The sequence below is a fragment of the Calonectris borealis genome, chromosome 8 (assembly GCF_964195595.1).
Source record: "Calonectris borealis chromosome 8, bCalBor7.hap1.2, whole genome shotgun sequence".
Classification (NCBI taxonomy): Eukaryota; Metazoa; Chordata; class Aves; order Procellariiformes; family Procellariidae; genus Calonectris; species Calonectris borealis.
In genome coordinates, this window is record NC_134319.1 from 29,213,547 (window position 1) to 29,229,926 (window position 16,380).

The 16,380-nt window shown below is 43.6% G+C and overlaps 1 protein-coding gene across 3 annotated transcripts in view; it reads right to left on the reverse strand.

The window, feature by feature from the left end:
- Nucleotides 1–2,456: 2,456 nt before the first annotated feature.
- Nucleotides 2,457–16,380, reverse strand: part of MTA1 (metastasis associated 1) — an 87,206-nt gene continuing 73,282 nt past the window's right edge. For 2 of the 3 annotated variants that reach the window (XM_075156620.1, XM_075156619.1), the window contains 3 exons: nucleotides 11,628–11,659; nucleotides 8,587–8,738; nucleotides 2,457–4,155 (listed from right to left, as the gene is read on the reverse strand). In XM_075156620.1, the coding sequence (XP_075012721.1) occupies nucleotides 4,017–4,155; nucleotides 8,587–8,738; nucleotides 11,628–11,659 (323 nt within the window). In that variant the 3' untranslated portion in view covers nucleotides 2,457–4,016. The remainder of the gene's footprint in view (nucleotides 4,156–8,586; nucleotides 8,739–11,627; nucleotides 11,660–16,380) is intronic. The other variant, XM_075156622.1, reaches the window with a different exon arrangement.

A 16,380-nucleotide genomic window follows, 5' to 3' on the forward strand; every position in this document is an offset into this window, starting at 1 on the left:
CCATCCGAAAGAGAGTCACAGGTTTCCCAAGGTCTGGCTTGTGTAACTATCGCACCGAGAGCCAGAGCCCGCAGCAGAGCTGGCACGGGCTCCGAATTTCCATTTCAAAGGAAATTTCAGCATGTATTTTGCTTTACAACTCTCCAGTAGTGTCCCGGTTACAGCCCACCTCCCACAGCAGGAATGCCAGGTTCGGAATTGTTAGTTTTGGTCATGCTTTGCTTTTTTTCACACTATTTCAACAGTGCTGTTACAGACAGCACGCTGCCTTCATGTTACAGCATCAAAAGCAGAGATCACAAGGAGCTGCTACTGACAAGATGGTAAAATGCAAAATGCAAAGTAAAAAGCCCCAAAATTCCAAAGTTAACAAAAAAAAAAAATCTGTAACAAAAACATTTTGTCATAAAGTATTGTAGGAATGTTTGGATTTGTGTTTTGTTTTTAAAAGACTTTCCTGACCAGCTCCCTGCTACTTTTAAGCCTGTAAAATCGTAAGCATCATAGCGAGTCTGGAGGCCAGCATGCTCCATCCACGCGAGCATGGAGCACAGCCTTCTCCACGGGATCAGAGCTGAGCCTGTGACATGTCTGCTCCCACGCCTGCAAGGCAGAAGAGCAAGCGAAGGATGGGGACGCCAGGGACACACGGCTAAGGGAAAATATCCAAATGCATGTGGCAAAACTTACTACGGACTAGAGACATGCGTGGTAGAAATGACCTGCTCCGGGCAGGCAAGCACTTCCAAACGCCAGGCTCCGCACCGTGGAGCTAACGCGCCCGAACGCCAGCCCCGCGTCTCTCACTGCGACTCACATCAGAATTTGTCCCCTACAATCTCAAGGGCTCTTTAGGAGGTGGAAGTAGGGGTTGCAGAGGACAATGAAAATTAGAACCTCTTTTTTTACAAGGCTCTGCAGCAGGAGGGGGAATAAACAAAGGCAATCCCTGCAGCAACAGCGCATCAGCACGTGAATGTGAATACAGTTTTCAGCAGAAGGAAGAGAGGTTGGTGTAGGAGAGGGTTAGTGACAGCAGCCAGCTTAAGAGAGTGACAGCTCAGGCTTAGAGAGGTGAGTGGTGGGACCTACCATTCACCCTGCGCTTCCTGAGAGCCAGTATTTTCCTTTGGTTGCTAAAGGTATCTTCCAAACCCCCCTTCCCAAGCTGGTACAAACATAAGCCAGTGAAACACAAGGGAGTGAAGTCTGCTACCGCACACCGAAAAACGGCATCCATATTAAAGGACACGCAAGGGATCCCTCAAAGTCAGGGCAGCACGGGACATTCTCTCTTCTTGCCTGGATTCGTTCCCAGAGCAATCTCTGGAGCTGCTCCAAGAAAGCTTTTAAGCTGCTGGAAACTGCAGGGCTGGCACCCCCAAGTGGTTACTCCGAGCTCTTCGGGCAGCCTCAACAGCTTCCCTCAAGTCCCGTCAATAGTTCATCCACCAAAGCGCACCGTCCCCAGCACGCAGGGATTTCAGAGTTCCCGCAACACCGTGCCAGAGTACGGCCCTCTGCCACAGCTGAGGCAGCGGCTCCGAATCCCTCTGCACAGGGGCTGAAGCCAATTCGGACACAGATTTTTCAAAGTGATCTCTTCAGATTTCGTTTTGCAACAGGAAGGAATCCCTGTGAGACCTTTCCCTCACAGAGAAAAATCAAGTGTTCCAAAACCTTTCTGCAGTCGGCAATATTTCTTATGTACATAGGGATAATCCTACAGATTGATGGAGGCAAAGTAAAACTGCCGATGGTCTTTGGTGCAGTCCTGCACTGTTGCACGCAGCCTGGAGGCTTTCTATCTAGTAAGCTTGGTGCCCTTCATCCGTAGCATATCCTTCGGGAACGGCTGTGCCCTCCTGCTTTTAAGTTATGGCTAGGAAAACGTGACCACCAGTATACAATAAACTTACAACATCTGCCAAGTTGCACAGCTACTCACAGTCACAGAGTAAATCTTACCACTGCCAAGCAGCAAATGAAACCAAACGTTGAGCCCGCTTTGCTTATCCCAGTAAGGAGCAAACGTAGAATGAAATAGTACTTAAATGTCAGCGGGTTGGGTTGCTGACCCCCGGGGATTTCACTCTGCCACATGCCAGAGTCACGCCACGGATCAGCAAGACGCATGAGCCACCACGGACAAAAGGCTCATTCAGAGCTCCAGCGTTGCATCTGCTGCTGCGTTTAAAAGGAGGAGGGAGGGAGTCACAGCCTGAAGTGTTAGAAATATTTAAACTGCATATGAGGGGAATCAAACTATGAATGACTCTTGCCCTGTCCAACGTAACGGCACTGGCAGCGCAGGGACGCGCTCAGTTATGCAAACACTCGAGAGCAGAACACAGCTCCGGGATGTGAAGGAAGGAGCGCAGAGGCGTGCGTGCCAGCCAGACGGCACCCTGAGCAAGGGTCTTGGCAGCTATTCCAGAAGAGACAAAAAGCAGATGTTTCACAAAAGCTCACTTTCCAGGTTTATTAAGTAAAGTTAACTGAATTGTTTTCATTTTGTGGGGATTCCTTTCCGTCTAACCCGGTGGGTTAGCAGAGTTGCACAGAATCACGGTTGGACTGTGATAACCCAAATACAACTTTGGCTCATCTCACCGCTGACACATATGGAATGACTTGGGGGTTATTACATGCTGTGTCTGCTTGAGGCAGGTACATGTACAGATCAGCACAAGTTGCAAATGATAGTTTACATCCTTTCAAAACAGAGCAGGGCATTCAGCAAATGCACTGCAATGAGAAGACATATGAAAAAGAAATTATACAGACTTGCAAATACATAAGAAGTTCAAGAGATGCAAGAAACCTCAAACACAAGAAATGTCAAGGGGGGAAAAAAACACTTAATTTCAGACACAATGTGTTCAAATAAAACCCAGCTGTAATTTAAATTCCCTTCAAAATGGGAAACATACAGTAACGCAATTAAAGAGAAACCAGGTCTTGTCCTGGGAAAGATGTGTCCAAAAACACTGATGCACAAACAGGTTCAGAGTTCTAAGCAAAATGTCCCTGGGCATTGGTGTACTTGACTCTTGGAGCCAGAGCAAAGCAATTCATTACACTTGCTGGACTGCTGGGCCTACTGCTGGGTCTTGGTGGTATAACAGCAGGTAGGGTTCCAGATGTCAGAGAAAGGCAGCACGCAAACTGCTGGTTACTGGGAGAAATGCCACAGGCCAGATCTCCCAGGGATTGACTATAGAGTAAGGACACCTAATTCTGGTAGCCTGGCCTCCACTGCACACAACGTTAGTGTAATGTTCTGCAAGGTTCTTCAGTTCTTAGCTCACTCCTTTCTCAGCCTGAGTTGTTTCTGTCTTGTGCATGAGCACAACTGGCTGTGCAAAATGATCCAAAAAACATAAGGGACAGGACCAAAGAAAACTGGCTGAACCTGGGGCTGGCTTTCAGCTCCTATTTCCAAATATCAGTTAAAGGTTGGAAATTTATCTACAAAAGAAATAATATAAATGAAATAAAAAATGGCACCGTCCACAAAATTAAAAAAAAAAAAAAAAGAAAGAAAAATCTTACAACACAGCCTCGTAAAAACGGCTTTGCAACGAGAGCTCAGTCACAAAATGAAGGGTTCTAGCTCTTCGTACATTGGAAGAGGAAACAAAGCTAAAAAGTACTAGTCCACATTCTCTTAATAAGTTAAACTTACTTTCCCTCCCCCTGTCTACAAAAGGGGTAGAAGCAAAGGGGAAAAGAGGCTACCAAAAATTAAAAAAAAAAAAAAAAAAAAAAAAAAGGAAAAAAAAAAGAAAGGAGAGAAGGAGAGAGCGCGCGCGAGAGAGAGAGCAGTCTGTGGTCAGAGGCTCAGAGCAGGGCTGAGTTCCTTTTAAGGGTTTAAAAGATGCAAAACAGTTCCTCAGAAGTTCCCTCTCTTCAACAGTTAGTTCAATGCTGTAGCCATAGAAACTCAAGTATATATTGGAGGAGAGATTCTTTCAGGCAGATCCACCGTCATCCGGAGAGCTGCTCAGCGTGTGTTAATCCTCAATGATTATGGGTTCGTCATTCATGGGCTGGCGTAGCTGCACTGCCTGGATGGGCCGGAGGATAATAGGCTTGTAAGGGCGTCTGGCGGCTCGCTTGGCTTCGGAGGAGGAAAGCAGCTTGCGGATTTTCCTGCAGACAGTAAGGAAGAAAGGAACCGATTACAGAGACCGGACACTAAGGCACTAAAGGTTTCTCAATTTCTCCAAGTGAAACCAGGCCTGCACACGTAGACGCTGCTCACTAACGGAATGGGCTGACACTATTTATTTCAGCAATGTCTTCCCCGGGGAACTTTTAAAAGTTCCCCACCAATATAAAAAAAAACCACCAATGAAGAGGAAATTGCATTCCCTGTTCCAGAATCCTTCCCCTGCAGAGCAGAAGGCATTCTGGTCCAGCCTCATAGGACCAGGGTCTACTGCTGTAAATAAAACAAGTGAAGTAGTTATGACAGCCAGTTTCCATACCACTAATTTATTTTGATGCATGCAGACACATCAGTTGGACGTGCTGCAGGCAGCTTTGTGGGAATTTACAAAGCCAAGTTACAATCAAACCTCTTCTGGCAATGTTGGTCACTTCCCCGCCTGTTAATCCATCTCTCGCAGAGCTCTCCGACATTCCCCAGCCCCAAGCAGGTGCACACAGCTGCCTCTTCAAAAGAAACCCGTCACAGCACAAGCCAGCAACATTTGGTCTCCCATGGAGCTACGCCTCGAGGCTGAGCTGCTGCAGGGGAGCTCCACGATGGCCACTAACCAGCGAACCAATACTGGAGCCTTCCCCCCCCTCCACTGGGAACACTAACAGGGTGTCTCCCCCGCTTGCTTCTCCTACATCGCATGTACCCAACCTAGAAATGGGCAATGTTCACGTCTTGCACTTGTCAAGAGTTTCGCTATATGTTACAAGACTAGCAACAAGTCTTACAGACACAGGAAGCTGTTTTCCATATGGAGAGAAAGTAAAAGAGAGAGAGAATGGAGAGAGGACACACTGAACTTCTAAAATTAGCAAAATAAGGTAGAAAGAGACAATACAGAATGATTACTCGTTTCTTTTTGTCAATACCAGGCTTAGAGCGAAAGGAAGTATCCCCCCTGCCGTGCCCCGCGCCCCCCCCCCCAAAAAAAAAAAAAAAGAAAAAACCAGCAACAACGAAAAATGTGCTATGCAATTAAAATGAGGAATTCATTTCCAGAGGACATTGTGGTGGTCAAATGCATATAGAGATTAGAAAGGAAAGTGATAAATATTCACAAGACTAGTCTACCAGTACCCATTATACACAGCCTTCAGTTCAGGAACCGGGGCAACAAGGAGGGTCTGATAAGGAAGCACTGCCTACCCTTATAGGCTCCTACCTTAACGATTTTTTAACTTACCGTGAGAGACACAATACTGCACTAGAGGAAGGGCAGCCATGTGGGGCTATACAGTCCACAACTCAACCATCTATCTCCCAAAGATAATTTTTACATTTTTGGTTACTCAACATTGTTGGGGAGAAATTTTTCATTTAAAAAAGAAAAGAAAAAAAAAACAAAACACGACAAGACACATTCATAGGAGAAACTGGTTAAAATACTCCCCCCCCCCCGCCAAAAAATTTACCCTTCCCACTACCAGCACTGACAAATCAACAACTTCAGCTGAAGATTTTCAATCAGCTCTGGTGAGATCTGGTCATCTCTTCACTTGTTTTTTTTGCCCACTGAGCAGAACAAGTCTGCTACATAGAGCTCACACACACAGAGACACATCTTTTGTTTGCTCAGTGTCCCCATTTCTCCAGCGCCTTCTCAAGTTGAAAGGCCACAGGGTGGGGAGAGGAGAGAACAGGGTGAAAAAGTGGTGGTGGGAAGGGAAAAATAAAATCTTGATGTGATGATTTTTCCAAGACTCACTTAGCTGAAGTTGATCTACTTTTAGCCAGCAGAGCTTCTTACAGTATCCGCATGTGCTCAATTAGACACGCTGCCGTCAGAAACACGTCCCGTAGCAGTTCTAGATTCTGATCAGGTCACTTGCTGCCTCTGCTTGCATAAATTATAAATGCCGAGTTCCTTACTGTGAGGCTTGAATTCAAAAATTTATTCCTTTCAATCGACCAACTTTTCAAACTGCTCCCTCAAAGCTGTCCAGTTTTCTAGCACCGTTCTCAACAGTGCCACACAAAAGGGGAAGGAGGAGGGGTGTAAAACTTTAGGAAAACCTGCTTTCTGTGACTGAAAACACAGCCTGACCCTCAGCTGGAGGATGATATGCAGATATTGCTGCTAGATTGATTGCTACGGAGCCACACAAAGCTCAAATTGTTTCAGAGCTCACAAACAAGTCTTACATTCTTGACACTGGAATGCAGCAGATGGTTCAGGGAAAAGTTAGAGGTGAAATGCCCGACAGAAAACCCGTGCCGCTTACAATGCTACATCGCTCAGGCTTCCCTGCTTTTCAGCAGGCTGCCAAACATCTCTTTTCAGCTCTCATCAGTCAGCTAAGCAGCAAGGCTGTCAGACAAAGAAGCCCGTTCTTTCTTTTTTTTTTTAAAATGGAAGAGATAAGGTCTTATTGAGCTGATGTCTATCACTGCACTACGATTTCTGCATTAGAGATGTGCCGGTTGCTGCAGGACTATCTTTCCTGCCTCAGTCAGTGGTTTTGTACGAGCAGATGATTCTGTGCCCTTACAGTAAATTGTTCTCACGACCAACATCGCACTTGATGAATATTCTCACTGTTATGTACAGATCAAAGGGCAGGACCTTGTAGTAGTACTGAGACATTACTACCACGGACCTGCAGTATTTCTTGTGGGTTGGATGATAAAGATGTCAAGTGTTTTGTAGATGCAGGATTATGAAATAAGCCTTGAGCATCTAAGGACTGAATTAGAGACTGTATACCCTGCATCCGCAATGGCACACGAATTTACCAGAGCTGAAGATCTGTAACAGGATCCCAGTACCTCTTTACCACTTCCCTCGAAAATAACATACTTCTCCCACTTTAGTTTCAATTATATAAGGGATCCCACTGCTTACTTTCACAGCATCTCGCAGGAACAGAAAAGGAGAAGGGAAAGACAAGGTAAAGATGTAAGCTGGTGTGAAATGCAGTTGCATTAAAGGTGTCCATAGGAACAAGTCTGACAAGGAAATTAATTTAATGTTTCTTTTGAGTTCTGTTCTTCTGAGGGGGTGTTTCCTGCACTGAAATCTGAAGATCCAACAGATCAGCGGTTAGCAACTTGAACGCTACCAGTGTCAGTTTGTCTATGAAGCCCATCTTTGATACTAGGCCGACAGAATAGTCACCTAACACGTGTAAGGCTTTGTAGGCTGAGGAGGAGGTTGGGGGTGTTACGACTGACTATGCACTTCTTGCTGCACAAATGAATACTCAGAGTAGCACCAAGTTTAGTAGCACCAGAAGGGATAAAGTACTCAAAACTCCTGACCTCCTTGGTCACTTTTAAGGGCTCAGACATCCAGCAGTTCACATGTCCGTCTCTGCTAGGTACTGGAAGGAAAAGCGAGTGCTTCTCTGCCTGTTGGGCACTGATACTGAAAGTGTGGATGACTCCAGGCTTCAGATACAGACAAAAGCCAGAGAGCACCTCTTGCAGAGAGGGCTGAAAAGCAGGGCTTTGCTCTGACCTTCTTCGAGGTTACCCAGGAGAGAGGCATCAGGTTCTTGGGAGGAAACCACACAAGCTTATGCCTCTACCTTTCTGACAACACCCAGGAGCAGTCCACCCTTCCTCGGAGTAACACAGTACTGGGAACACGCACGCAAAAGCTTTGCTTTAGGGATCAGGCCACACAGCTTCTATCACTCTGTCAGCAGCCTGTAAACAGAGTTTCAAGTGAAACTCACGCAAGGAAAGTTTCTTTTACTATTTTTATCCTGTGGGCAGACTAACAAGAAGGACTAGCATAAGCAGTACCACCAAAGGAGGAAGATGGACACTGCAGGGCTACATCTCACCACTACTGGTGGCAGGTATAAACCACCAAAGAAATGAGGCAACTCAGCCCCCGGAAACCCTCGGTGTCACTTGCAGGTTTCAGTACTCAGACACACGAGGAGACGTTCTGAGAGGTAATACAAGAGACTTCAGCACGCAAGAGGGCATGCAGAGCTCTATGTGTAGGAGGCTCTGTTCCTCAGCATCACCCGTGTGCCAGAAGGCCCCTATCCTATTACTGAGACACTGCGGTGGGACCTTCAAAGGCATTTATGGGTCTGAACCAGGTGAACTCGCCACCACAGTCTTCCTCCCCTTATCCTTATTGCCCATCTCTTACAGGAACTGCTCTGGAAGACAAAAAATCTGCTTTCTCTGGAATGCGAGTGCATGATTAGGCACATCAGAGACGATTAGATACGTCACAGCTTTTATCCACCTAAACACCAGCAGTGCTGTCTGCATTCCATTTGCAGCAACAGATCTGCTGAAGAGATCCTTGTCTAACCACAAAATCAGCTGCAGCACCCACAGGGAACACAAACCAAAAGACCTCCCCTTAAACCCTCTGAAAAGACCAAATTTCCTACCTGGTTTCTTCAGTGGCCATGTAAAAAACATCGTCTGGCGCATCAATCCAGTTCATCCTCCTCCTTTTCACTGGAGGCATGGATCCACCACGAATTAATCGGACTTTTGTTGGGTATGATTTCCCATTGAGCAGCAAGTTTCGGCTTGGTCCCTAACGTGATACATAAAAAAGTACAATTATGGACTGTAACAAACCTGCAGTAGCATGTGATAAGCACTCAAAGGAAAAGAGAATTAAAGTTTTCGTATCAGCTCTTCAGAGTTTCTGGTAAATACATCCCCTCCTGCCCGTGACTGAACACAGAATTCACATAAAAGCCATTGTCCACAAGCAGTAGAAGTTAGGCACCTTCAATATACAATAGGACAGCAATACTCCAGCGACACGACAGATAATAAATAGAAGGCATTATCAATAACCTGTTGCTTGTGTCTGAAAGATGACATCAAGTTTGAAAGATTGAGCATAAGACTTAGATTTCAGCTGCTACCATAGATCTAGAGCAACTCTATTGATTTCAGGGAAGGAAATCTAGCTACACAGCAAATCAAATATAAAAATCAGAATTTACAGTTATTCTGGGGTACCAAACTTACCCATATCCTTTTTGTTCTAGGAAGGTTAATATTTAATGACATATTAAATATGTTGTTGAAAACAAATCTAGGACTACAAAGCTTAGCAAATTCATCATAAAATCCTTTTAGCATTTAACACCACAGATTTCCCATATATAATACATTTGCTTTGCGAATCACACAGGTATAATTTTGCAGACCCACAGTAGCCCCCTTCCATTCAACTGGGAAAACATGAGCTGTTATTAAGAGAGGTGCAAATGCAAGGGAACAAAGGATTAAGCTTCTCAAATGCAGCTGTCCTTGATCATTTGAAGTCCAGTTCTGCTGACCCTCTTCCTGCTGATTAGCACAATGAGAAATCCCACTGAAGTCAGTAACACTGGACAAGTCAGGAGAGATGCAAAATAAGGGCCCAGAAAATTTCATATGAATAAATTAAAGCTGGTCAGAAAACAACCCAGTAGAAATTTAATTCTGGTATTTCACAGGCCATCCTCTGAGGTCAGACCATCTCCCCAGATGCGCCCAGGCTTCCCCTTCTGCCCACGAAATGGGAAACTGAGTGTGTACGTGAGGGAAGTCTGGCCTGGGAGATCCACCTCAAAAGGAAAGGTAGGGACATGAGGTACTCAAGTCCTTAAGTGTCAGGTTATGGCAAAAGCTCAACCAAATTTTAACACTTTGACTTAGAAAGGGAAGACTTCAGTCTGTCAACCAAGGGAAAAAACCAACAAAACCCTGCATTTATCTCATTTGTATCTGAGAAGAAAACAAAAAATGATCGATGACTTTTTTTTTTTTGACCAGCCTTAATCAACTGTGCTAGCAAGATCTGCTTCTTGTAGAAAATCAGGGCTTTAGAGCTAAACAAACAAAATCCCACCTTTTAAAATCCTAAGCTCTTTAAAGGTGTTATATGTAAGTGCAATAACGATTTAATTTCTTTGTTGCCCAGCTCCATGTTATACAAGACAACTTCGGCACCACAGCAGACCACTGAAATACTTCAAGAATTGCTTTTATATTTGAGGCTTATTAAGGAAAAGGTTTCAAATAAAAAGCTTTTCTGTTGTTTTTTTTTACCCTCTCCAGATTTCTCCAAGAAAATCCTTTCATTAATTTTGCGAAGGGTATTTTCCCTGCACGTGCTACATATGCAGGAGAACAACTCCAGAGCAAGTTCTTGGAAATACTTAGAAGGGGCACCCCTGTGCTTCCAGGTTGCCTTTTCTCTACCCGCACAGAGCAATCTGTTTCAAATGGTACATCCTGAAAGGTGGACCTTTAACTTTCAGTTCAGTAGCACACTTTATCAAGCAAACAGAAATCAAGGCAGTTCAGGGGTTTCACCCTAAAACACCTAAAAAGTGTTAGGTCATCACAGATTTCTCCCACTGTACTGAGTTGGTTTATTCAGCAGACACAAACAAGTAGCCAGTCTCCTCAGTGACAAGAAATGAAGCTGAATTCAAGGACGAATACAATTTACCACTTCGTATCAGATGCTGAAGTAACAAACCAAATGAATGCTTCGTTATTACAAGCAGACTAGCATGCTCAAGTTATGGCCTACCCTCATGATACTGCACACTATCCGAGAGCATTATTAGATTTAATAATGCTTGTGATCACCATTCAGTGACCATCAGTCATACCTGCTGCTGACTGACCCATGTCAGAGTGACTCTACCGACACTAATACATCGTGGCAGTTCACCTAATGAGGCAAGCTCCACTTTATCAACACCAGAAGATCATTTTTGGGGGGGGGGGGGGGGAAGCTTGAAGTTCTCTCCCATGAGTCTCCCATAAGCCATGCGTAAGGGGGGAAAGTGACGCACAGCCTTTGCGCTGGCCCCTTCACACCGAAGTGAATTTCATGAGAAAGCATTTTGCCAGAGACGCATCAATCAGACTGGCTATTTGCTTCTGTCCTTTGATAAAACTCAGCATAATGGATGAAAGGCTAGGAATCATTTTTACTCAAAAAAAAAAAAAAAAAAAGGAACATAAAAACCAAGCATTCTCAGCAGACAACTTGCACACCAACTTCCTAAAAAAAAAAAAACAAAACTGTTTTCCAAACAAACCCTTCCATCAGTTAAGCTTTCCTCCTTCAGTGAAACACATTCCACCTAGAAACACATCCCAGAACTTTGCTATAAACAGCCACTCAGTTTCTGTATGAGCAGAAACAAAATGTTCCATTCAAAACAGAATCTCATTTATATATAGATAGAGATAGATAGATTTGAGGTTTAAATTGTATTTAACCATTTCAATGTTTCATATACCCCAAAATAATAATTTTTTAAAAACTTTTCAATTAATTGGGAAGTATGACCAGCTGCAAACAGCAAAGACGGAAGTGAAACACTAGGGTTTAATGGGGTGTTCTATCTAGCACGGGTTAATAATTCTTCTTTTCCCTGTTTTGGTTAAATGAACATTCTCTTACCATTTGTCTGGTTTGTCCGTGGTTAGGCAGACCTAACAAACAGGAAAGAGAATAGAGCTGGTAAGACCATTGCTTTTCCAAGACAGAAAAAAGTACAAAATCAAAACACACGCAGCTATGATTGCAACTGTGTTGTTTTGCTAAAACAAGAGTTGTCTACCAAACTAACTTCTCCCCTCCTTGAAAGGTAACTGAGAAAAGAGCTTCCTTAACAACATGGTTTGAAGAGCAGAGCCCCCAAGTTAAAAACACGTTCCATTTGCTCAGTCTTTTCTCCATTTACGCACACCTTTCTTCAAACTACCGCTAAAAGTACACCGCCTCTTTCAGATCTGAGGTTTTCCTCGAGTCTTGGGAAAAATCTGGTGTTCTGTTTTAGTTTTGGAGGAATTTACTGACATCAAGAAGGAGAAAGTGGAAGGTATTATACACTGTCAAGACAGCAACAAATAAAATCTTTCCTATCATCCTTAGATCCCCAGGGAACTCTTCAGCTCAGACGTTAGCTACAAGCTGTTAGCAAACAGCTTGTATCTGCTGAACCTACCACAAGTAAACACTTCCATGGGCATAGCTCCATCAGTCACAGAGCACAGCGACTCCAGCTACCACACAAAGCCCTTCCCCAGTTACACAAACAGCACCGTAAAGCACCAAGCACAATGGCTTGATTTTACCAGTTTATTTGCTATACTGATACCCTATCATGTTGCCATAGCGTATGTACTGAACTGTACATATATGAGACCCTGCAGGACACACAAAGGTCTTGGGATATAAGAGAATGATGTGTTGCTATAAGGCAGTAGGGTATGGCACGGACTGGACCGGGAGACCTAATAAACCTCTTTGTTAGCACCGTTTAATTTTCTAAGATGCGTGCTCCCAGAAAACACCATTTCTTTAACATCAGTGCACCAAACCGTCTCTCTCAGCCCCTTTTGGCTGAGAACCAAAACGTCAAATCCAACAGGTACTACAGGACAGGCATCAGCAAATGCTGTCGCTGGCTGCAGAAGTAATCAGTATGAACTCTGCTTTCACATTTATAGCAAGCTTCCCAGCTTCACTTCTGAAACTTCCTATTGCTAGTGGGTTAAGCTGTGATGAAACAGCAAAGCTTTTTAAAGAATCCAGCAAAAATGAACTTTTACAGCTCATGGTCCGCACTCAGCAGATTCCTTGAGATTCTCCTTGGTAAAACCAAACACAATGTTCTCACAGCAAGTATGCCAGGAAACACATGGCACAGCAACATAGCGGGAGGGAGGAAGGCGGAACGGGGGACATTTTCTGAGCATTGAGTATCACGATACCACATTAAAATCAACAGTTTATATCAAGTGTATTTTCCATTTTGTGTAGACGTATGCTGTTCGCTACTTCAAACATGAAGACACATAGTTTCAATTTCTGCAGCACTTTTGTGCCTAAGTATCCACAGAGATGAAGAAATGGCTGCCAGAAAGATTTCCATCAAATCTGTAGAACAGATGTACCAGGCACCGAGCAAGAAGACCAGTAACAACCTTTGGATGTTGACAAAGGCAATGTAGGCGCCAGATAATCACTCCTTTTTACATGGGAGCAGCAATCGCATCCAAAACACAGCTGTGAGCAGCCGTTTGAGATGGATGGACAAAGAGCTCCACGGATGCTGGGAAACAGCACAGCCAGCAGGATGCAACCTGAATCTGTTGGCTTCAGAGCTAAGCTCTAGCACTTGTTTTTTCTTCCCCCTTCCCTAACAGAAAGATAACATTTTCTCCATTTACAGGAGCTCCGAGAGATGTAAATCAACTGATGCTAGTCCCTGGATTGAAGCCACACATTTCATTCTAACCACACTCCAGATCAGCTCTTTTCTTGTGCTAAGAAGATTCTTGATGCCAGAAAAGACTAGCCTACAGGAGCAGCCGATACATGGCTGCTGCAATGACTATGGCTGGATGTAAACCAGAGAGTGGTGCTATTCCTAAACTATTCCTAATTCTGGTATTATTCCTCAGCACCAGAATTAACCCAGAATATTCCACGGTGAGAAAAGATGTTGAGACTGACACAAACTGGGCAAAGGCTGAGCAGAACTGCTACTTACTCTGAGCCCCAAAGCTTCAAAACAGCAAAGCAGCAGTGGTTACAACAGGGACACATCTCACCCCCTAAGCTGTAACTTCTAGGATAAAGCTGACCATGACAACTTTTTGCTCCAGTAAAAACAAAATTACAGTTTCAATACAATTTATACTCCTGCTATCATAGTAATAAGGTATCAATTAGCATACTAATCTTAGCTATCTGTGAATTTTCCCTTTAGTCACATTTTGATAACTGGAGTTTGAAAGAATAAATATAAAAACAGACACTAAAAAGAGTAGCTTCAGTTTGCAATAAAAAAAAATCACACTAAAAGCATATGCAGCTGAAGCACTGCTATTAAATGAGCAACTTTTATCTGCAATGGTCACCAAAGAGATGCGGAGAGACAGCATAATATCTGTAAACCGTTGGAGAATAGCTGTCAAGTCAACAGGATGCACCTGTACTGGAAACAATGGATTCTCACCCAAAAGTTTTTGGTGGCTTCTATGCAAGGGATGAGGTCTGCGAATCAGGCACCTCTAAGAACTAAACAAATCCTCCGTCTCTGGGTAAGGAGCGGTACAGACATGTAACTCACCATATGAAACTTAGTCCCTTCCAAGGTGCTTGTCCATTTTCACAGATCAAGGTTTGAGAGAGACTTCTCATGCACATGCATCCACAAACAGGTTAAAAAAGTAGGACAGCATATGACTACAAACCAGGAGCAAAATCCAGCAAGGTTCTGGCAGCTCCTCTACCAGAAAAAAAAAAACCTGTCTTTAACTTTATTTTATGGAGGGGTGTCTAGAAAAGCCACAGGGTAGAAAGCGTTACTATTCCTTTCAACGATATCTAAGGTCCAAGTGCTTGAATTTACATAGCTCCACATCAGAAACAACACTAAACTCCTCCAAATAAGGAAAAAAACCCAACAAACAAAAAAAGGTGACCAAACCTTTAAAACCATAAAGTGTAAAGGTCTACAATGATGAATCTAAGCAGATCTTCCACTCTTCTGCAGCCAAAGAAATTGAAATATATTCTGAAAACTCAAGATTAAATGTTTTTTTCCATAGCACTGAAAAAACCCAAAGCCCTAGAAAACGTCCTCCCATTCAATTCCTCCTGCCAAAGTCTTCTCTATACACTGAAATAAAGAGGAAGTCCCAGATAAAACGTAGACAAGGTAAACTGAAGGTATGTCTGCAGATAAGCATAGATGTCCTTTGCCAGAGACGATTCTACATTGTTACTGAAATGGCAATAAAACAACTGATCACAGTACAGAGATTAATCGACACCCTCAGAGCATGCCTCCTCCACTCCCCACAACTTAGTGACAAAGACTTCAGAACTGTTCCTCAAGCATAAGCACAATTACTGAGATTTTGGCTCCAAACCAGACAGAGCAGGTTACCATGCCCCAATGGATCCTTTCATTCCTCAAGTATCAAAGCTGCAGATGAGTATACTTTCACCCAAGAAAAAGGCAGGTGGGGAAGGACTATCACAAACAGCAAACGTAAGTCTGCTACTGCTGTTACTTTGCAGCTTTATCTTTTGGGGATGGGGGGAACCACCTCTCAAGTCAACCAACCTGTTTCTTTTCCAACAATCTCGTATCATTTGAATCTAATGCTTTCAGATTTGTTAAATTTAAAATGAGAAAATACCCAAACTTCCTGCAGCAACTAGAGGCCCACCCCAAGAGCATGCTGTGGGAGTAGGGAATAGCTGGCACCCGACAACACAGAGTGGAGCGGGGGAATTTAATTTCCCGATGGGAAGTAAACCAGCACATCTGGTCCCACTGGAAGCCTAGAGTAGACGTGCATACTCTTTGCTGACCCAGTCCCATTCCCCGCGAGTCCAGTGAGAGGACCTCAGCATCTGAATGGCAGCATTCAAAAATTACTCCCACCGCACAATTTTTTTGCCAACTCCACATAATACACAACTGCCATTTCGAGAAGCAGGAGAGCCTAAACCCTCAGCAGTGTGCCCAGCTCAGACTGGAGTGCAGGGGTATTTCCACAAAGTTACTACAGCAAGCATCAAAAAGCTGCAGAATAATCACCAACCATGGACACTTTTCTACTTGGGTAGAAATCTTCCAGTGCTTTTCCATGCCTGAACATACACACTATTACCTGTGTATTTACAGACCATTTCATAGTTTGGCACAAGAAGTCTGTGCAGAGCTGACCCTAGTACCAAGGAGGAAGAGTAGCCCAGCTTCCAGCCACTGGATATAACTTGGAGTTGTTAAATTTGTATTTACTCAAACTTACTAACTCCAATCTTCAGCATATCCACACAAAAATATGGGTCCTTCATCTCATGTTAACATAATTCATCTTTTCTTTTCTTTCTTGTTTGTTTTTTTTTTTTTTTTTTTTTTTTAAACCAATCAGGACATCAAGCAATTAAGTCACAGATGGCATTTTGTTTTTAACTTCTGTTTACCGAAGAGAAGTATCATGCAGAACATGCAATATGCAGTAACATTCATAAGTACATCTTCAGTCACAATTTAACACACACTTTCACAACCAGCAAGTTTAGTTTACTATACTAAAATACATTGCTTTCAAAAATCCATACAGTCTTCATATGCATTTTCCTTTTCCAAAAGTAATCCTCCTCCTGGGATTCCATCCTTCCCAGC